Consider the following 24431-nt stretch of genomic DNA (forward strand, 5'->3'; position numbering starts at 1 on the left):
TCTCCGTCTCTCTTTTCCTCTCTCTTTCCCTCGTGGTTAAACGTGGCCCTGTGTATGCGCGCGTGTACCTTCGAATACAATTTACCGAAGGGACGAAACTTAACGAGTACTAAATTTACGGAATAGTCTTGATTCGTTGGCGATTAGGTTAGACAGACGAGCGATGAGTGGCTAATAAGTTTTCTTCTATTTAAAAATCGAGAGTTAGAAAAAGCAAATTATTGCCTAATGAGTTTAACACAATTTCCTGATTTTCTGCTGAAATTTGTGCATTTTATAACTGGCAAAATTTTACATCCTTGATGTTCGAATATCAGAACGATAAACAATACAGAACTCAACATTGATATTACTATTGTTCTTACAATCTACATATATAAATTGAAACTGTTTATTGAACTAAAATCGATTACATACGCGTATACATCATTCGCGTACGATCGCACGCACATTCGACTGTGCTTAACACGCTATAAAATATATCGAGGGCAGTGTCCTTATCCAAGAAGCGCTACACGTGTGACCAGCGCGTGTCGTGTCGTACATAGGTTAAAGGATGGGACACGTACGTGTACCGGATGCCGTTCGATTCGTGGGTGAGATGATCGTAACGGCGCGGTACAAACACGGACCATTCCCCATCTGAACTCTATCCGAACTTCGTAATTCTCCCATTTAGGAATTCAGTCACGTATACTGCCGCGCCGTGTTCGAACGCACACACCGCAGAATTGCTTATCTTTTATAGCCGCGTTTGCACGTGTTTCTGATACACGTGTATTTTATGTGTGGAGTGTATGTACAAATGTCTATTATATCTTGATAATAAATTAGAACGATATAATGACATTCAATTATATCATAAATATATACATATATATATATTATATAAACAAAATGTATTTCCCATAAAAACAAATCGAACATCAAACGTATGTGTTATAAACTCTTTTTATTCAATATATATACACTGAGAAACCTATTTAGTTGAAAGAATTAATTTCTTATTTGAATATGGGCAAATAAATCCTTGGTTTTGATGCAATAAAATAATTTAGTTGAACCAAACCATTTGGTTATTGTACTTGTTTCTGATAAACAACTTTATCAGATATCAATGTTTATCAGAAACAGGTAAAATGTTACAATAACCAAACGGTTTGATTCAACTAAATTATTTTATTGCATCAACAAAGGATTTGTTTGCCCACATACAAACAAGAAATTAATTGATTTAACTAAATAAGTTCCTCAGTGTACATACTGGAAAAATGCTACAAGAACTATGGCACACAAAAAAAACTTAAGCAATAAAACATAAGTAATAAACGAATTGGCCAATTACAGTAAAAAGGCCATAATGTAAGCAATAGCCAGTGCAACACATTGATTTCCTTACTGCTTACGTCTTACTGCTTAAGTTTTTTTTATGTATCATAGCTCTAATTTTCAAAATCTTTCACAAGAGATCTTTTTTCTGAATATTCTGCAGTTTGAATCACGATAGCCTTTTTCGAAAAACACACAATAAGATTATTATTTACGCAGGAAGAACAGATGCGTATACAGCTATTTGAAATTGTAGCAAAAGTAACGTGAAAACAGCGCTTACCTTTCTTTTAATTTTTGCTTGTCTCGACGAATTGAAAGTATATCACGTTTTTAAAGAATTCCTTTGTTTCCTATTGAGAATTTCGCTTGGTAATGACAGTGTTATCACTTTACCGGACCTGATATACCGTCGTCAAAGTATAGTTTATGCCCTATGCGAGGTTACCTCTATTGCCGGCACATCGTATAAAACGTACAATCAATTTTTGAAGAGGGACATTCAATCGATCTGTCTTGCAGCATGCAATCGAAGACGTTCCCTGAATAACAAACTAACCGAAGCGGCTTTGGCAGCCGATTCGTGCACATGTTGGCTCATGCAGTATTATTTGCCGGATCACTATTTCTTGATCCACTCGCGTTTGCACAAACAAAATGAACTTTCGTGTATATGGAAACTGTATATAAGAACGGTATGTATATTGATCTGATTTTTCTTTCCTATAGCAAGATACTTTAATGTAACTATGTCGCGTACAAGATTAAACCCGATATGTCGAATAATTTGTCATTAGCAAACGCTAAAGGTTGCCAAACAATCGAGTTGTAATCAAATACTCTATAGTCTTAACGCGTACTTATAGTAATTATCAATTTTATCATTGAGCGTTATTCGTTTAACCAACAATTGTAGTTATCTGACTCTAAATATTAAATACAAATGATACTGTTTGTAAAACTTTATCTCTACCGCTAAAAGAATACAAATTACAGAAAAAAAAAACAAATGCTCGTTTATAGAGGATAGAATCTACTTATTCCGGTATAATACACAATAATTTAATAACTGAAATTTTTGCAAGATTATTGAAAAAAATTCAATAACATCAATATTTTTTACACTTTTCTAGGATCGCAAAATATTTAGCGTCTATTTTTTATTGCCATTTGTAATAATTATGTAATTAATCGATATACATGTATAATAACTAATAAATTCGCGACAAGTAAATTTCTACATTGTACGACATGTTATTTCGTGTAATTTGTTTTTTGTTGAAAGTTATGATTGCTAGCTATTGAGTAACCGAAAACGCAATATACCATTGTGAGAAACAATTATTGGTTCATTAAAATGAAACAAATCGTTAGCGAAGCCATACATGAGAAAGTTTGATAACTATTTTACGCAATCGTATTGCGAATTGCGAAAGGTATCTCATTTCATCGATACAACAGTATCCCAGACTGCCAATTTGGCACGTTATTGTTATTCCATCCTTTTATCACACACAAATTGATATTTTTGTCAAATATAAGATTATATTATCTGTCATTTACTACATCATACACACATGAATTTAACAACAATGCTATAACTTTCATTTCCGTAAATTTGAAAGAAGATTAATTCGTGCAAAAAAACTTTCTTTACATTTACATGAAAGGTCCGATATATTTAACACAAGAAAACTCTTTTGTTTCGCTTTTCATGAAAGCTTTTAGAAATTATTATGAATGTCGACAATATATATAAGAAAAGTATGGTTTTTAAATCATAATCAATAATCGGCAAAGTAACACCGCGTGCCACAAAGTCTTTTTCACTTGTTAGGCAGAATATCTATGAGTAGTTATACCGGTTATACATTTTACGTTTACACTGGAGAAACAATCACGGAACACTCATAGGGAGCACCCCTCGTCAAAATCAAGAGTCTATTATTATGACCATATGTTTACGCCACGATTGTATCTTGACAGAGAGAGGGACGAACGTGTTGGGGTGAAGGGGCACGATGGTGCACCTGCTCGAACACAACAGCATGTGGATAAGAGCGCGTGGTGCGTGGGTAGAGCAAACACCCACGACGAATATGTGTCATTCTATAAACAGGATGGCACGTTGGTTTATTGCCGATTATTTCATATTTGGAATATTTCTCTTCTTATGTTTCACCAGCACGCAAAAATTCGATTATCTTTATTCGCGTAAATTTTGCTACTAGAAAAAAGCGTCGGTAAATTATAATATTTTTTAGATTTTCTCTATATACCTATATTTTCCTTACTATAGAAAATCGTGCGATCATATGATTTTTATGCAATATTCTTCAAATAACAAGGTAATTGTCAAATATCTCAATTTCAGAACGTGTTTGTAATTGTTTTATTAATTTATTAATCCTTTTATGTTTTTTTAATTTTAGATTTTGATCATTGAACTTTAAGCTTTCTCTGCCTACTGAACAATTCTAACAAGTAGTTAAAGAAAACGACTGAAGAAAATGATAGCGGCAGATGAAAAGAAGTCTCCGTTAGTAATTTAAATTCGAAAATTGTGACATAATAAAAATCTTGGCTTTTCATTACATCAAACCTTCTCAAGCAAAATCTCTCAAGCAAAGTCGACAGAGACGGAATCGTAAAGAGTATCAAATAGAATCCTTTAGAAATCTAATACACTTATGTTCCCTCACTTCTCGATGATATCATAAAAAAAAAGGTTCCGAGTTAAGCATTCGAGTTAGACGGCCGGATATACCGCGTCGGCTTAAATTAACATCATTGGTGGATAACTGAAATCGACCGCGAAATATCCTACAACGCTGTGGGTCTCGTGCGGCGCGGCACGATTCCTTCTCCCTAGGAGAAACGATGGTCTTAATAAAATTATCGTCAGGCCGAGTTTCGAGGACAAATCGACGTTTCAATTTTCTTAATGCGCTCATCTCCCCAATGGGGATATGCCCACGAGCCCGGCATGGGCAGGAAGGATATAGTTGGTCCTGACGGAAGGTCGTAAGGATCAGGGCTGGATTATCGACTACGTACCACGAGGGCGTAAAGTCCAAGCCTTAAAACCTCCGGATCTGGAAACACATTATCTTTATGCTTCAAAAGTCCCGAATGTTTGAAAATCGAGACGAAAAATAATTCATTTAAACTTGATAATTTTTTTTGTTAGTTATTTGTCTAAATATTAAGGATTTAAGAGAACAGTGTCTAAAATTTTCTTAACTTTATGAAACATATATGAAACAGACACTCAGACACAAAAATTTGCCCTAAAAAATAATAAAAAACGAAATCTTGTTTTGAGAAGATTTTTAAATAAATGTACAATATTGACGTGTTGTGAATCGCCAATTTTGAGACCTATGTTATCTCGAGACCTGCACTTGTAAAGAAATATACGTTTGCCTCTTGAATCGCTGTACTGCAACGAGTATCGTGAAATTTAACAGAGAGATGGCCGCGCTCGAGTGTCAGCGACACGTGTCGCCACGTGCCGCCACGTGACCGACCTGCTACGCGCTATTTACTCTCATCCTTCCTTAAGTGCATTACTACTATTCCAATTATAGGGGTGGTAAATTAACATGTCACAGTATTCCGCCTCGGACCCTTTCGCTGTCCGTTCCCTGATGTTCAACGCGTAACATAGTTGCGGATTTGATTTGTCATAATAGATTATCCAATCGCGAGCTCTTCGTGTTCGACGAAGAATTTAAACCATACCATGGTTTAAATTCACGATAATAAATTTCAATAGTAAAGTTACAGCAATAATTACTAGCAATGGTAATTAAATTAACAGCACAAATATTTAATGCAAATCCGTTTTCCATTCTGCTTAATTTTCGGCAGATACCTCGCTTGAGTGGTAGGAATATTAAAAATTACATTAAATTAATGTAACAAATATATTTCTTTCTTCGTTATGCGTTATATTTGTAATATAAACACAACGTAAATTAAATTGAATTTAAAAAGCGCCAATTAGTAATATATTCGAAAATTGCTTATGACAAATTGATTTGTTTTATACTCATGACAACATATATACCATTTCAGCTTATAACTTTATTTAATGTAACTGCTATAGAGATCACTACAGTTTCAGTTTTAAGTATGAAACGGCAATCAGAGATGAATTTTATATATCCTTTATTTAATGACCATGTATTTTATTTTATACGTATGTAATGATTAATGCCGGTAAAATGAGATCGGTACCGTATCCCTTCTACCCCCACAGTGTTTTCCCGTAAAACACTAATTGCATATTTTAAATCGCAATCGTACCGCCGCAGAACTCTATTATGCGTAAATATAAAATTTTATCCATATTTTCCGATTATTCGTGCGTCACCTAGCATTAAATATGTAAATCAATTACTTATCATTTACATTTTTTATTCGTAATGATTTTATCAAATATCCAGTTGTATTAACATACGTGATGATGCAGTAAAAGGTAATGTATTTTCGATCAGAGTGCACTTTTAACATTTCATATTTTAATAAATAAAAAAAATAACTTTTATGCTAAATGTCATGTTTCTCGTTTGCAATGGAATATATTATATTATAATCAGTTATATTTACTTGTGAGACTACAATGTATAAAAGCATTAATTAATTAAAAAATGCACTCTTGCATGCATCATTTACGATATTTATATGAATCTAATGAAAAATATGAAACCAGATTAAACATATGACATTTTCCGCAAGCAATATAAAGGATCAGAAAGTAAGGTCCATGCACAGTTAAAGATTTAACGGAGAAAGACTACTTGTTGACAAAAAGAAAAGAAAACATGAAAGGAACTTTATGGAAATGAAGAAAATAACCAAGCAAAAATGCAAGACGCGCATGTATATATAGACGGATAATATAGTCCTAGTGAGAGAAGTATTTTAAAGAATTTACAGCGATTTACTAAGATTTAATGGATGTGAACAAATACAGATCTAAGATACATCCTGCAAAGAAAGGGTGAAATTCATGCGAAAAGAAAATGGAAGGGCGAGAATTAAAATACAGTAAAGTACAATAAAGAAGAGCAAGAGAGGCGTGAAACGGACGGGCAGTATTTCCTAAGTGCAAATCAGTGAAAGCATAAATCGACAGGCAGATCCAGAGGTAGAAGGTGGTCCCGGCGAACGGTACTCTAAATAGAAGAGCGATGGAGACAGACATGATTGCAAAGAGGAAGGATCAACGGACTGGTGAACAAGGGAGACAAGAGAAAGAGAGAGACAAGAAGAGAGAGAGAAAGAGAGAGGGGGGAGGGGGGAGGAGAGAGAGAGAGAGAGAGAGAGAGAGAAGAACGGTTGAATTTCGTCCGGGAGTGGCGCAGCTCGTTTGAGGGGAGCGTGAATGGGTGCGCGGGAGTCGATCTGGGAGAAGCCTCCATTAGATGATGTCTACCGTCGCCATATATGCGGCGTATTATTGCGGCCGTGTGTTAACTAGACAGGACGTCCGTACGCAATTATGTTCCTACGATCGTGTGTTGCGCGCATAACATCGTCCCTAAGTTAATTCATACGAAATGTTGCAATTCTTATTGACCTGAATTTAAAATTCTAAACGACATTAATCTAGGAAGTAATGATAAATTCCGAGAACTGAATTTACTTTTCGCGTATAACATAAAAAAGTCACAGAGTTAAGATTAGTCGACGATTACAAAGCTATATCTCTAGACATATACTATTGCCCTTCATATAATTGTAACAATATATATATTGTATATATATAACTATATATATACATTTATTACATTATTTTATTCTTATCATTATAAATAAAATATAAATAAAAAATCACAAACATTTTAAAACTTGATTAAATCTTTAGATTATACTCTTACAATGACTCGAACCATACTTAATAATGCACTGCGCATTATACAATATCCTACACATTATTTTAATGCCTGACACAATTTAAAATATTTCGTACTCTCATACATAATAATTCTAAATAATTATATTTAATTATACGAATAGTATACGTGAGTATTAAACAATCACATAATTTTTTTTTAATTAAATGTTACGGCTGCTGTTTCGTCAAAATTAAAAACATTGTCCTACAAAATAACATCAATCCGATTATCAAATGCAAAACTATAAAGAATTATAACTATAATTTCTGTTTTTCCAATTATTTTATGTAATATTAAATGCAAAAACAAATATATATGTAGATCTTGATTGAATCACTTATTTGAATAGCTGATAAAGTAACACGTAACTAAGACCGATTTAAAAAATACTTTTCTTTTATTCAAAAAAGCTATGCGGTTATATTTTCATGTTTTAATTAATACATCGATACAACGAACATTTCACAATGTATTGCAATAACATGATAACCCGCGTAGTTTCTCTCTCTCTTTGAAGGAAGTATCTTTCTTTTCTTTCACAGAATATTTGTAGAAATCAGTAACTTGATAAACTTGATACACAAAATAGATACATAAAATACAAATATGGATTTGAACGAAGCTTACAAATGCATCCTATCGATTTCCTGCTTACACATTTACTTCCTCTTAATTTTCATCCCTGTTCAGCGAAACGTTCATAATTTCTACGTTACCGAAAGTGTTATCCTTTCCTTCTGGGAAAACAACACCCGCGTTTGACGAGTGGCACGTATGATGGATGAGGAATGATTACGCAAGAATATCACTTGATCATATTTAGCAACAATCGAGCATGAGATCCCGGAATTTCGCGTGTGCGATGTTTCTGTGGCAAATAAATAAGAATCTTGTATAATCTTATTTTATATAATTATAGAGATTTTTTCCAGATAAAAAATTGACTCAATCTATTCTAAGTATAATACTAAATTATCAAAAGTCAAATATTTCAGTCTCCATGCAAACTCTATTTCTTTAGTCTAGCTTATTAACCGATGTTATAATTTTAAAATGTCTAAAGATAAAATATCAAACGTAAACGTAATTCTCTATATGATATTTCAACTTTTAAAACTGCTAAAATCGTGAAAGCAAAAAGTAATACAATCTCTATAATGGCGAAAATTCTCACGTTCGTTGAAGCGAGAATATAATGCTGCAAATTAGCGAATTCCGCGACAATATGCAACGGCGTATCAATTTTTGATCACACGCGGCATTTAATAGCAGCGTGCAATAATATCGTTTTCGCGAAAATGTCCGATCATTATTACGTTATCGATAGAGATGACTTTTGATTGCCCTTGTCGAGTAATAATTATCTCTTTGTGTTGCAAATAAAAGAAACTTACGTTGAAAATACAGATGCGAATTTCTAATATATTAGAAAAATAATTTTATTTTATTATATAAAAAAAACTTAATATGCAAACATACACACGATATTATGCTATCCTATGGGAATACTCTAATTACGTAATATTATAATCAGCATAAAGCCATTGAAAAATAATACAAAAGATGAATATGCGTAATTTTCTGTTGATCGTATCAATAAAATGTCATAGCAATATAACATGTGTACGAAAATGAAGGCAAAACAAACGTATGATTTATAGTCGTGTAATCGTCGCGAGTCGACGATGCGGACAAGAGGAAAAAAATTAACGACTGCGTCCGCACCTGCGCTTGCACGTGGCAAGTAGATACATATGTGCAAGGACAACGTAATGCTTTTATATTCGAGTCACAATGATATCGCGAACTGGAGTTAGCATTTAATAGAAATTAAAGCTCTTCGACGGAGGAGATAAACCGACAGTTGCAGGTTACGTTTGATTGTGGTGTGTAGCAAACAACAAACAACGATCGCGAAATGAATTTTACATAAAGCTCGAAATAGTTGGCCAGTATTGGCCAGTATTATTATATACATAACAATTGAAGTTATGCGACCTGTTTGATTTTGATGAATCGGTTGTGTGTACTTGAAGTACTTACAGTCTGCGCTTCTTCCTCTTTTAATATTTCCATTCCGCGCGCTGTCATTACGCGCGCTCAAAAGTGGCGTAAACATGTAAAATTGTAGCGTAAATGTTGACAAAATTACTGACGATTTTCAATGGCCAATCGTAATTAGTTGATGAGAAACTAATGAGTTTGTTTCTGCACGGAATTCCAAGTCCATTACCGTTTCTAACTAATTGACTTTGATGTTTAAGGCGTCTAATGAATTGCTAAATTTATGATTATTCACGCACACGAGTACAGTTACACAAATGCGCATATGCATACACGCACATACACGCACGCGAACTCTTCTATAATTCATTCGTAATCGTTACTTTTCACCTGCTATATCTCTTATTTTCTCTCATGACCTATTTCTTTCACCGTTACGGTTGCACACACGCAAAAGTCATTGACTCGAATCTATGTTTTGCTATTCACTAATAAAAATCATCGTTATATGTATCTGAACGATCCTCTAAATAGCATGTAAATCGTACTCTTACTTTTATTCGCAACTATACAGATATTATTTTTAAGCCACTTTAAGAATTATAGAATTCATATAAAATCGCATTTCCAATTTATCTTTTTGAAAAAAAAATGCAAAGATTTTCTACAATTCCAAAGTAATGTCAAGTAGATGAATTAATTACCTAATATATAACAAGAACAATATGAAAACACTTTTACAAATCCTTTTCAAACAAGCCTCGCTCTATCTTGCTACATCTACCTTTTTAATTGTCATCCACCGATCTGATTGTCTTATCGTTCGCGGAACGCAAAGGAGAAACACCGACGATTGACAATGTTAAACGTTCCTTTACCTCGTGTGGCTTTACATTGCTGTCTTATAGCAGATCGTTGCACGGAGAAGGATAGGAGAACGAGCAAGAGAACTGAGCATGGCGGCTGAGTATAGTGTGGATGGTTTGGATCGATGAGAGAAAGCCGCCGGTCTGATTGGCGGGGCTGCGGGGGCGGAACAGGACCTAGCCAATGAACGTGGCTATCCCCGACATATAGTGGTTACGAAATCACTGATTTTTACGCTCGGCACCCGTCAATTTCGACTCTACTGTAAATACCATAAATCGATTAGTCACATTTAAATATCGTAGCGTTCGAGCTCGAGATAAGTCGGCGCGACATTTACACGATCGCGTCTCACGCATTGCAACGTTACGACATGAATTTTTAAAGAATCGGTTGCAAAAAACATACATTTCGACAATTCTTTCAGTTATAACTTTATAACTTTATACGAGCAATAAAAAAAAACGTAATACAGCCGCGCTAAACTGTCGCTTCTTTCCTCGTCTTTTTGGTCTTTTGCGGATCATTTGGCCCGTTCGATTTGAGCTATCGTGCACATTAACACGTCAAAACCATATAGGCATGTTACTAAATTATTCTACTACTCTTCTCTCGCGCGTCACATGATGAATACCGATTACGAAATGGCAACGAAACGTAACCAATATGTATTGATTCGGGCGATAATTCTGATGTACCTTGCATTATCGACTGCCGAATTAGCATATCACCGAATTGCGAGAAAGGAGAAATAAAATGTTTATACAATATTATATCATTTATTTAATACCTCAGAGTTGTTGCTTTCATCTTGCATACGCAAACGAGTTTCTCCGCAAACAATGGTGGAATTTATTTTGTTTTTGTTTTGTACTTAAAAAATTTATTATTAACAAATAAAAAGAATAGAAAAAATTTTTTAAAAGAATCTTTATACATATAATCATGTAACAATTTGTAATTGCATTTATGAAATAATGAGTGACATTTTTAGAAGATATACAATAGTTTTTACCTTATTGGATATGAACAAATTGAGTAGCGCGCACAACTTCACACGTTATCCAGAAAAAATCTCTCCTGCGCGAGATTATTTTCCGCATTTAATTTATTATTTAACAATATCTTCTCCTGGCTATGTGCACGCAAGTGTGCTGGTGTCATAAACTTTAAATATTTTTGGCCATATATTCTATGTAGATAATAAATAGTACCATCGTGATTTATAGCGTTTCATTGTTTATGTAGGAACGCTAGAGTGAAATTTTCATGCGATCTCGGATAGAAAGCGTCGCATTTGTTTATAGACACAGTCTAGACAAAAAGAGCTCGATAAGCGTGCGAAGTCTCGCCGTCGAGTGAAGCTATCTTCGGTGTCATAGGTGCGCAATAATTGATTATTATTCACTGATTTAACAGTCTCCTTGACAGGCATGTTGAACTCTGTCTGACCTCAGCAACTCCAGTTCGGCCATTGATCTCACGAAAGCAAGAGTTGTCAATGCGCCGACCCAAATTTTAACATCACGTTATTCCTTTTTAACACTTTTCAACGCTATTTGAGATACGTGTCGTGATAAGAACTCCCGGTCCTATCGAAATGCATTTATCAAATCAATCTGACTAATACATATCGTCTATCTTTATTAATAGTCATTACCAATGTAAATGTCAATTTTAATCAAATATATATTATGTTGTATTAAATATGAGACATAAAAGGTTCAAACAGCGTACAAACAGCGATCAGTTCAAAAATTTTATAAAGCCATTATTTTATTATGAAGAAAAGTTATTAAAGAAATTATATATATGAACGTATTGATATAAATGTGTAGGCACAATGATATGAAAAATTATAATTAGATGTAGGAACTTTTTTTAAGTTTTTACATGATGTATCCCCAAGAAAATTATTTAAAAAATGAAAAAAATTTGGCACATATAACACAATAATTTTACTTTTATAGTTTAGTATAAACTTTATATTAAATACTTCTATCGTTTTGAGAGATAGTCGAAATTTGAGCTATATGCTACTAATAGATAATAATATACATATAGCAACGTTTTAAAATTTGAATATGACAAGTATCTCTGTAATAGTGAATCTTAAATGGTTCAACATTCATTAAAACGAGAACGAAATTGGAGACGTTTTGCATTAAAGAACGGCTTAAAGGATGCAATATTATGTGAATAAAGTAAGAGTTATCTTATTGGCACTTGAAATCGCATGTGAATTTCAAAGAGATTTCGAAGCATTACACTTTTATTAAACGTCGAGACGCAAAATCGAGCAAAATAATATTAGAAACGGCGCAAAAGCGCGACGTCTGATCGCACAAGAGCGCTGTCCAAATTTTGTCAGAATCGTATTAATTTATTCTGCCTTTCGTTAGCGCGACTGTAGCGAAATGTCGTTTCTGAAGTCGCTTAATCGGATTTCGCATTGAGAGTAAAAAATCACCACGGAAAGAGTTAACGGAGAAACTACGATGGGACGGCTGTGAACCAGAGAGTAAGAGAGAGAGAGAGAGAATATTAAATTAGGAAATTTCATAAATTCCCTTTAGCGATCTCTTAGACGATTCGCGCTTCAAGACTCGTGTTTTTCGCCTGAAATCATAATGAGCCGCGTCAGGCTAAATCTACCTACATAGCTAGCTATCTGTTCCATATTTTGCGCGACGAGGGACGGCAGCAGTGATGATCAGTTTCTCTTTTCTTCGATCCGATTGTACTTTATATCTTTATATTGTTGATAAGATTGATCCCAAAAAATAATTGCAAGTAATCAGATATATATATATATATAAAATGATTAATTAATTATTACTTACAGAGAATCTTTTAGACAAAAAAATTGACGTCAATAAATTATCGTTATTGAATAGAATTTGCATTTAGGTTAGAAAAATAAGAAAAATGAAGAAATGGTGATCCAAAAGTAGCGATTCACGTATCAATTAAGGACGATTTATCTTTTTCGAAACCGATACCGTTGGTCAGATAAATATTTCAAAATGCCATAAAAATAAATCTCAGGTAAAAGTGAGAGATTATTTTACAAGATACAAAATATTCTTTTTATTAATGTAATTTTACTGATTAAAGAAACAAATTTGTTTTTATGTATCATATTTAAAAGAATTCACTTTGCCTCAATTTGCGCAACGCAATGTTATCGATGACGAATCGCGAAAGAACGTATTCCGAGAATATTACGAGAAAGTACGTAAGATTCTTCACGGAAGTTTCACCGGTAATTATCTAAAGTTACCAAGGGCCACGGGAGTCAAAGTGTGAAGTCGTGTTCGAAGTCTTTCTGCACTTCAACGCTCCTTCGCGCCGGTTAATAACAAATGAGCCGGGCTGCGAGCCCCTCACTTTTGTTATAATCGGAGACACTTGCCCTCGTACAGTTACCGTCTACCATTCTGCATTATTCAGTGAATTCATTTGTAGCATTCTAAACAGCCAACTTATATCTTTCGCTTCCTTAACGCTTTTGTTGCTTGCATTTAACAACTTTCTATGGGGATGTTAAAATTATTATATTATACGAAAACTTTGCATTTTTTCATTTCCTTGCAACCAACTGTAGCAATTCAACCCCATCTTGCTTAGCTTTGATACGTTTTAAAATAATTTTCTAGGGTGCCTAAAAATTTGCTCTATTTCAGGAAAGACATAAAAAATAATCTATTTTAGTCAAATATTTTTCATGTCTTCTATAGTCGATAATATTATTCACTTACATTAGAATTTAAACAATATTAATTTGTCTAACAATTCTCTAATATTGATCACGCTGTTTCTAACGCGTAATCAAACAAACTTTATAAATAAATTATTATACAGACATTCTTTCGATGAGGCAGAAATCGTTGTTTCTTATTTAAAGTTTAAAAACGTCGTGATTGTTATATTTATTATGATTGTTGATACCAGTATACAATATTTGAAACGATTTTAAAAGATTTTCCTTATTTTTACGAATACATCACAACGAACATCGAATTTAAAACAAATCTTTCCCTGTCAGAAACGTCGTTTGGCATTTTGTGTTTCGCATCGCTGCGCCCCACGACAATGTTCAATCAAATTTTTCGCCGTGCGTATCTCCCCACGAAAAAGGTCAAATTTTCGATATTCGTACACCGCGCCATACCGTCCAATCTAAAGCATCAGTATGATCCTCCGGCACGGTACAGCAGTTGATTTACAATCGGCCGTGGGAATTCGCTTGATAATCAAACGAGAGTTTCGGATTGGATTTGTACGGCGCGTTGCACTGTCTCTCTATATGCAGCAGGCCGGGCGCGGTGCGGCGTGGTGCGACGAGGCGAGGCGAAGCGAGGTGAGGCGAGGCGAGGCGAGGCGAGGCGAGGCGAGACGAGGCGAGGCGCGATGCGGCGCGGCGCCGCTACGAGCGCACGAAGCGCGCGCGCGGCATCGGCCATGTGAAGGAAAATCAATTAGCCGGGCAAACTGATTCGACTGCGTCTGTTTACTCGTGCGAGTCCGCAATGTGTTTCGCGTCGTAGCACAGGCGCTTCCGCGCATATACATATGTATATACGCACTCGTACACGCGCGTGTACAGAGCCGCTACGCACACAACGTGCCGATGCAACGAGGCTTTTGTCGGCTGATGCACCGCGAAGCTCTCTCGCGCTGCAATACACACATGCGTGTACGGTCTCGATATACGGCCGACCATACATTTCTAGCCAGTACCATCGCGCACTGTACAAATGCACACATGCATACATATTCACACTCGCGTATATACGATCGTATATGGAATTTAAGAGATGACGTACGTTATACCGTATGATGCTTAATGCGCCACAGCATATTGTTGCGTAAGCGTATTATCCATGTTCAAAGAATTTGACTAAGTAGCATTCTATCTATGACTAGTGCCAGTCGTCTGATAAATTTCGCTAATTTTTAATTCTTTTATCGATGATATTTAAGGAAGAAGAGAATATCGAAGCATTTTTTTTTCCTTAAATTAACGTTTTAACCCGTTTTTTTTTCAATGTATAGATTAATTTTAATCTCTTTTATTCATAAGGAAACAAATAACTTGGGGTGCTTCTATTCACTTATCTGTTGTACTGAGAAATATCGAAGCTAAACTATATTCTGTTGATGACGGTAATCATATTCAAGATATGTCAATCAGATTTCTGATCATCGAGATGCATTATTGAAAAATGTCAAACGAACAACATCGAATCATACGATATCATGTCCAAGCCGTCAGACGGATAACATGGCGAGATAATGTCGTCAATGAGCACAAAAATACGACGTTGATATTCGCCGAAACAAAAGACGCCATGTTTTTTTCACAATTCTTCAAGTTTTAACTGAAAATATCTCAATAACCGAGTCTCGAATCAAGTATCATTAAACGCCATCTAAAATTCTGAAATCAACTGAAAAATAAGATTCTATCTATTCAATTTTTTTACGTTTGTTTGTCTCGATGAATATTTGACAGTCGGGCGTAAAAATGGCACCGATATCCACCGGGCGGAAGATGACAAATGATTGAAAAATCATGTCAAATGCACTGCACCCTGAGTGGCACGTATATCTGCAATCGAAGCTCGATGAAATATTGTGCGTACACGTCGATTCCAAGTATCGCCACGGACGCGTTGGAACGTGTGACACGTTAATAAAGTACGTCGCTTCGGAAGAGTGATGTATTCATATTAGTCTCGGTGCCCGTAATGACATAATCATTGTCATCAAGAAACGCGCGAGTGCAGAATTGGCCGACGCTTTAATAAGGACGATATTGAATTACCTAGTTCTGCGCGAATCCTAAAATGACTCATTTAATTTGCGACGGCGTCGCGACGCCGGTATGCCCCGATTCTGTCAATCTTTCGGCTTCGCTTTAAATATAATATAAATGCATACGTATGTATAAGATGTACGTGTGACGGTACGTATGTGTGTGTGTCTGTATAGGTGTAAGCGGACAATTGCGCGCGACACACGGTCGCGCGCACGCGTGCGTGTCCTGCGGCGCGATCGGCAAAAATAAAATATGCAGACGAGATAAATATTAAGTGCCGTTGACAGGTAAATCGCGTAACACGTTCGATTTCCATTCGGATGAAAATACTTCTCGGCTACGGTCATTAGCCGCGTATTGAAATTTATTACGTGGTCTACGTGGGACTCTAAAACGGCCTCGTGACATCCCCTTGTCGAACATATGGATCTGCGCTAACAAAATATATTATATTTTCGCGATATAATAATAATGTTAATTTTATTTCTATTGTCCTATCGCACGTTGTCTCAATATGAAATTGCTGTCATAGATAGCCAATGATATATGTTTTATATTATATGATATATGTTTCGTATTATTAATTTTATTATAATATAAGAAAGGAAGCACTAAAAATTTAGAACGGAATCAGACCAAGTCTAACAATAAGAACAAATATTTATCACATTTTACGTCATACATTTTCCAAAATAAAAATGTAATTGACGATTAAGTATGGATTAATTTTGAAAAATACTATTGTCATAGCAATATTAAATTCACTGTTATTAAAGTATTCGTTTAGTCAGCATAAAACACTACAATTTCTTTCCTGCATAATATAAAATATAATAAACAATTGTTTATCCATTTGCAAATTGGTGTTTGACATCTCGTCTTTCCGTTTTCTGTTTTTAGTTTAGATTTTCATCTCATATGCTGCCATTTCTACATGAAAAAAAGTACATTTAACAATATCTAGATAAAATTGGTTTAGTGCTGTATTATAAGAAAATCTGGACTCTGATGAGAAATGGCATTTTTTCATTTTGCAGAGTCGTATATTCGAAGACGCATCCATTGTGTGCAATTCTTGGTCACCAAGGCATAATGTGAGTACTGAATTACATTTTTTTCTTTTTTTATTTTTTTCCTCTGTGCACGTTTCTCAAATTAGGGATTGATTCGATTGATTTGACTTTGTGCCGCGTGATGTTGAGATAAATATTATTATTAAAACACGATATAATTTATGAGAAAAGTCAACTGTTTTATTAATCATAGACTTATTTAGAAGATAGTAATAAAGCGCCTAGACGGATTAATTACATCTTTACGGAACGACGTCGCCGTGATATCATTTTAAGAGAACAACCCAATTATTTGAGACGTCTGCAGACGAGACAATGTAGTTATACACATCATGTGTCGTCTTTCTAATAATTATATTCGCATAATATGTACGATAATTACGTTGCGCGTTGTAATATTGCAACATTATAAAGTTAATAAACGTGGAAAAGTTTGCAAGATTTATCAAATATACAGATGTATAAAATATACACTTAACTTGATTTATCATTATATTTATTTTCCTTTTTATGAGCTGAATATTTCAAAAAATGACGTTAAAAATTAAATAAGCGTCTTTATGATATGTTTCTAATAAACATATACTCTGTTTCAAATTATACTATATATACTTATATGATACACATATAAGTATATATAGGTATATAAAAAAACTTATTGTCACATACGTATGGCGATTCTTTCTATGGAATTTGAAAACTTTTCGTTAGAGTGAAAATTCAATTAGACTCACTCTTTCAGAATTGTAAGTGGAGAAAAGGAAAGAGAGAAAAGGGAAAGAAGAGATAATGAAGGAAAAAAGGAAAGGCGGGCAGAGAGAAATAGAGAGAAAGAGAGAAAGAGAAAGAGATTATGAGACTGTTACTATATACGAAATGCCTCATAATATTTATGCTTTACGGAGCCACGTAGTTACGGTAGCCGGGCTCGCATAAACTTGCTAACTCGTGGTTACGATTATGGCTAGTAGTAAATTGATTATTTAGATATACGATGAGGCGATAGTCGAGTACCGTAAAAAGAGCTATGTGTCACTTATGCTCACCACGGATGCAACAGATACTCGTGGTGCTACGATAAGAGTCAACGCGATCCGGCGTTTTTCGTGTTGCTGTTCGTTCATTCTTCTCTCGATGGCCGCGCGAAATTATTCGTACATCAATGTATTGAATTTTTTCATACATTGGCATAATAATGCAGAGATAACGATTTACGGAAGAGGTATCTGTATCGCATAAATTTGAGAAGAGCGTTATCGATAAAGATGACACGCAGAGGAGTGCACGCGTTAAATATATATGTAATAATAATGGATGATAGAGCAAAACAATACGTGACGATAATACGATAGAACCACAACGGAATGATTGAACACAGCGGAAATGGAAATCGATAACGCAGATTTAACAACAATAATACCAGGGACGAGATGTAGTCGCAAGGCACAGCGTCACCGGCGTGCTTCGATGCCACGGACATAAAAAGACGTTAATATGATAGTATTAGCGACAATAGCAACGCTTAATATTAACGTCGTTAAGGGAGCGGAGTGTAACAGCGCTATTATAAATCGATGATACCCGCTCCGGCGCGGCGCGACGCGGCGACGGTGGCGATGGTGATGGCGGTGGCGGAGGCAATGGAGAAGGCGGTGGAGGCGACGGAGGCCGCGGGGTCGAGTCGCGTCTGCGCTACGAATGAAACTGAATTTGATGGACCCACAGCGCGAGAAGCCCACGAATAATGTTCTTTACTCTAGACAGTAGGTACTCCGCCATGCAAGTGATAATTTGAACAGTCTCCCCGTTTTCGTGTCAGACGTCAGATTTTCTGGAAGAATTTACTTATTCATACGTCAGACTACTCCGTGATGTAGGTTATCGGACGGAAATAACGTAATTGTCCCAATTTGCGATATCCGATAGCCGACGGGTCCGTGGCGCGCTCTCCGCACTCCGCATTCGGACTCGTAGTAACCGCGAGCTGATCGCTAATCAATTTCGTATACGTATCATACGTAATTGAACCGCACGCCGCATGATGAGATTTTATTTTATTTTTTTATTCCCTACTGGATGCACTCCTCTTACAATTAGTATTGATGCTGTGCTATTCATATCTTATTGACGCGACGGACGATGCGCTACTTGGCGGCATTTATCGATCGAATCTCGCGGACGGTTTTCTGACTAACCGCTTAGCTCAGACACGACTGAGCTTTAATTGCTAATTGATTTTGTGCACACGTTCGAAAGTTTATATACCATATTGATGTGTCCGGGGCACATCTAATTTTGCATTCGTCTGCTTCCGAAATTCGGGCGAAATGGATTAAGAGAATTGGTTTTCTGTTCAAATACGATTTTCTCCAAGGTACAGTGCCTTGATAGACAAACGATTACGCGCATCTGATACGAATGAATTATACAGAATATCCACAATTATATATAGGTATAATCGACTTATTTTGCTAATGCCTTTCAAAAAAGATGTACTCTGATTATATATTCTGGAATTTGCACGCAACAATTTTACGTCTTCTTTAGAGTAGTTAACAATATAAAAACATTATTAATGTTCTAATAGATATTCTTGAAAACAATCATCAAAGCGAGTATTAGTAACAATCTCGACAAAACGTGAAAAATTAAGAAACATTACTTATTTCATAATGTTTTTTTTTTCGGATCGTCTTTCTAAATCCTAATCTCAAACCACTCCCTGATTCTGCGCTATACAGTCTTGTTATCAGTTATATGTTAGCCACTTAATCAGACCCACCGTCGGACGATGGAATAAATTATGCGGAGGGCTTGCAGGGTCTGATAATTCAATTGTAATTGCCTAATCCTCATAATACCTTACTTCTAGAAGACGTATCTCGACCGCAAGGGTCGGCCGCATCGAAAAATGACTCTATTAACCGCGACGACGTTCGCAGAGAATCGCGCAAAGGGGAAGAAACTTTGCTAAACAACAGTAGGAAGTGTTAACTATGTAGCTAATAAGAGCAATCTGTATTCTTGGTAGCACTATTAAGCTTCCTCCACAACATACAGACGTTTTACGTTATGTTAACAATGTGCATGATTTTATAAATCTTTTTAAGCACATTAAGTAGGTATTATGTATATACATAAAAGAAAACGACAGCGAGGAGAAAGATTAATTTTTTTATGCTTACGGTAATAAGCACTATAATAGTATATAGATTATGATAATATTTAGCTCGATAATTAATGCATGGTCCTAAATAAAGATAGACTCGGCATTTTAACTAATTTCGATTAATTAGATGACGGAATGTAAATGCGAAAAAAACTTGATTCGTTGTACAAATAAAAGAAGCAGTAAGTGTGAGAGAGACTTTAGAACCTTCTTCCCAACTTTGGCAATTTCGACTATTGTAGTCTTGTATATACACATGTATGTGTACACATATGAAGATCGAGTGACTGTTCAAGTGTTACGTTAAAGGAGGGCTCATCGCGTCTTGCCCCTTAGTCGCGAATCGTGATTTATTGCCCTGCTAATGCTTCGATTAAGCAACACGTCTGCGTGAAAAACGTTGTCATTATGGATACAACTTCCTGCGGGAAGTATTACGTGTCTCACATTAATACTTCCACGAACAAGTAATTGTTTTAATCGTACTTTCACATACTCATACAGCAAATGGTTCGTAAATTTATTCGTAAACTTGACGCTTTTCTTCATTCTTTAGAAATCAAATTCAAGTTTTCAGCAATTTTCAAGTTTTTTTTTCATTGAGTAGAGTTTAATTTATGAAAAAATTAGACCAAAAAAATATTTGATAAATTAGACAAAATGCGTAGAGAAAATATTTAATTAACAAATGCTTCCATTAAAAGTTTTCGTTTTCTTCATTTTGTTTTGTATGCAAAATTCAAATAATTTATGTAGACATATCTGTATGACAAACAAGACATATATTCTATATTTTTCATTTTACATTTCCTCTTTTAGTAGCATTTTGATTGTCAACTCTGGAGAGATGCAGCTTCGCATTTCGTTACAGAAAATACAACAAACGGTAAGATAGCGAGAGGGAAATTTCGGAATTAAAAAGAGTGACGGCAGTTCAGCAACCTAGAGACAGTCGTAGGTACGCCGTACTCGACGAAGACACGAGGAGTTCATAAATAATCGAAGCGCTAGAACACGCCAGTGGTTTCCGCATGAAACATTGATCGGGCAATGCGGACATTACAGGTCGTAATGAAATAAGTGGGCAGTGAATCACTTTTAGCTTTACCCGCCGACCAAGCTAACGATATTTTGATAACTCTTTCGGATTAATCTGGACAGGGGTAGTAGGCTTGGCGAGTTATGGATAATAAAGAGTTGATGAAGAGAATAATAAAACTTTTAAAGAGATACCGTTACTTCATGTATAACATTAGTACAAGATATACGATATTAAATAGTAGAATACATATCTTATGTAACAATATTAATCATAATTTCAGATTGTATATATAAACATTTAAACCTGGTTATTTGAAATTATTTTTGTCGTGTTGTATTTTGCAGAATTTATATTGCAACATAAAACAATTTCTCAGAAAGTTATAACATGTCAAAAGAAAAACTTTGAAAAATTTGTCTATTTATTTTCTGTGAATATATTTCAACGTATAATAAAATAAAAATCTTGTTTATCAATTGCGATCGTACAGATCGTTAGATATGTATTCATATTTTATCGCTAATTAATGTTATTCGATAAACATGTCATTGGAATTTTCAATGTAACGCTTTCTTTTAACCAGAAACTGTTAGCTATGTCGAAGATTTGTACGTAAATATTATTAAACATTCAATATTTCCATCACTGAAAAGGATATTTAAAATTGTTCTGCGTATTAAATTAATAATTTTTATGTACATTTATATAATAATAAATTATTATGAATGTATTGTAATATTGTAGAATCCAGCAAACTCATTCAATTTGTTTATATTTGAAAATTAGTTTGTTTATATGATTAACGATTCACGCAGTAATGTCATCAAATAATGAGTTACACGAAGCATCTTCACACGAATAGACAAAACCAATAATTATTAATTAATACTATTATTTATTAGAAGAAAGAAAACCCAACAGAAATAGTTTAAACTATATTGATTCGTTTTACACGCAAAATTATTGATACTATTGATAATAAGATATAGATAATGTTTGATAATATCGATATTTATATTAATGCCAACATTTTATATTGGACGACATTTCGTATTAGCGAAACTGCAAATTTTGTTTAAACGTAGATTTGGAAAATATCTTCATATTGAAATGGTTTCAAAGGCATGTTATAAGTTATATACAACTTATAACTGCGATATTCTTTGAACGTAGATCGAACCTAGTAACATGTCGCAAGTGACAGATGTAGTTGATGCAGAATGTCCCATATAATATCGATCTCAACTCGGTGTACAGGCAAGTCTAAGTGATATGAGGCTATGAATGCAATGTACAGCTTTCATTAAGATATTCCTCTAAAAAAGTTACTTTAATCAATAACAAAGAGTAGATAAAAACAAATTGACTACAGCTACAAAGTCGACATAACACAGTAATCGATATCAAGTTACATAAATTTTAATTAGTTTACATCAGTATAATTTTGCATCAATAATTCATATCCTATCGAGGGAGTTTGGAACATTTTATTATAAGTAAAAAAAACTGTTATGAGTTCTGTTTTCTTTTTTTTCTTTTTTTTTCCTGAAAATAATAATAGAAGAAAGAAAATGAAATAACTCTCAATAAAAAATTAAAATTAAAATTAATTAAAATTAAAATTAAGAGAGAGAGAGAAGAGAGAGTAAATTAAAATTAAATTAAAAAATTTTTTAAATAACATATTATGTCAAAGATTAAAAAATTATATAGTATATGTATATTTATTGAGAAACATTGATGTCCGAAAAATTAATATCGAATACGTATATATGTGCGTATAGAATACGTAATTACGCATTCATGAAATTCTTTTAAAAATCGGCAAGTTATAAAAAGAAAATTTTGGTCCAACCCTCCTAGCACATAACGCGCCATGAAATGAAATCACACCCACCCCCCTTGTTACTCCGTTCTGCGCTGCTCATAAATTTCGCTGTAGCGTAGTTTAAGCTATTTTCGTTACCATTAAATGTTGACTCCGCTGAGGGGGACCGGATCTCCAAACACGCGAAAGGGAATCGGGATGATCCTCCCCCCGGCTCGTCCAGTTTCACCACTGCTGCGCGATACTGACGGATATATTCTGTCCACCGTCCCGAGGGGGACTCGGTCAAGTATCCATCCTTCGGATCGATTCCAGTGTAACGGATGAATTTGATTACCGAACATCATAGGGCATGTGTACATGCGCTAATACAATGACGTTACCGGGCTCAGGGGGATTGTAATCTAATGCCATTAATCCGTGCAAATATCGTCGTTTTTTCAATTATACATATCTGTTATTTCTACTTACACCCAAAAATACTATATATACAAAAAATATATATTATAACAATATCGTCTTATTCATGCTATATTAGAAATTTTTACAATTTTCTATTATTTAAAATAATTTTTTCAAAATTTTGAATACATGTATCCGTTGCGCTATCCCAAATTACAACTATCTTAAGTTACAATTAAAAATCTAATGAAATGAATAAAAAAATATTTTTGGATAATAAATATCTTTTTGCAGCATGCATTTATAATATATCATACATTTGCTTGAATCGAAATTAATAAGTATTAATGTCCATTAACAAAAAAAATTTTGTTTATAGTTGTCTACTTTGTAATAAAATTAAATCTGTATAATAAAATGATAGAAGGTTCTAGAAAAATTTTAAAATCCAGCTTAAATAATGGAAAATTTGTCTCTGAGCCTAAAAAACTTGCAATACGCGAACATCTCGGATAACAAAACTATTTTTAAGCTATCGATCGCACAGCCATGTTGCCATCCAATATACAAGCTCATTGTTGCCCAGATAACATCAAATGGATAAAATTCAACAAAAATTTATATAATAAATAATAGGCTATATCTAATCATTATTTGCATTATCCTTATATAAAGTAAATCAATTTACATTTGTAAATTACGATATTTAATCTGTTTTCCTTTGCACTTGTAATTTACGTGCAAATAGATAAGTACTAAATTAATAACAAACAAAAAAATCCATATATATGCACGTAAATATGAATTTTATATGTAAATATCTAAATAAATTTGTTGTATGAAAATTGAAAAAGATCTCTTTTAATTTATCATTAAAATACTTGTTCAATTAATGATCCCAATCTCTATTTACAAGTCAAAAGTATTATTAATAATACTGGATGATAGTCTCTTTAAATATCACAAAAATAGCATTAACAATCAGTA

General features: G+C 34.3%; 1 protein-coding gene across 1 annotated transcript in view; it reads left to right on the forward strand.

The window, feature by feature from the left end:
* Nucleotides 1–24431, forward strand: part of acj6 (abnormal chemosensory protein 6) — a 43884-nt gene that overhangs the window by 12573 nt on the left and 6880 nt on the right. The window contains exon 2 of the mRNA XM_018446074.1: nt 16968–17024. Within this exon, the coding sequence (XP_018301576.1) occupies nt 16968–17024 (57 nt within the window). The remainder of the gene's footprint in view (nt 1–16967; nt 17025–24431) is intronic.

The sequence above is a fragment of the Mycetomoellerius zeteki genome, unplaced genomic scaffold (assembly GCF_001594055.1).
Source record: "Mycetomoellerius zeteki isolate Tzet28-1 unplaced genomic scaffold, Tzet1.0 scaffold174, whole genome shotgun sequence".
Classification (NCBI taxonomy): domain Eukaryota; kingdom Metazoa; phylum Arthropoda; class Insecta; order Hymenoptera; family Formicidae; genus Mycetomoellerius; species Mycetomoellerius zeteki.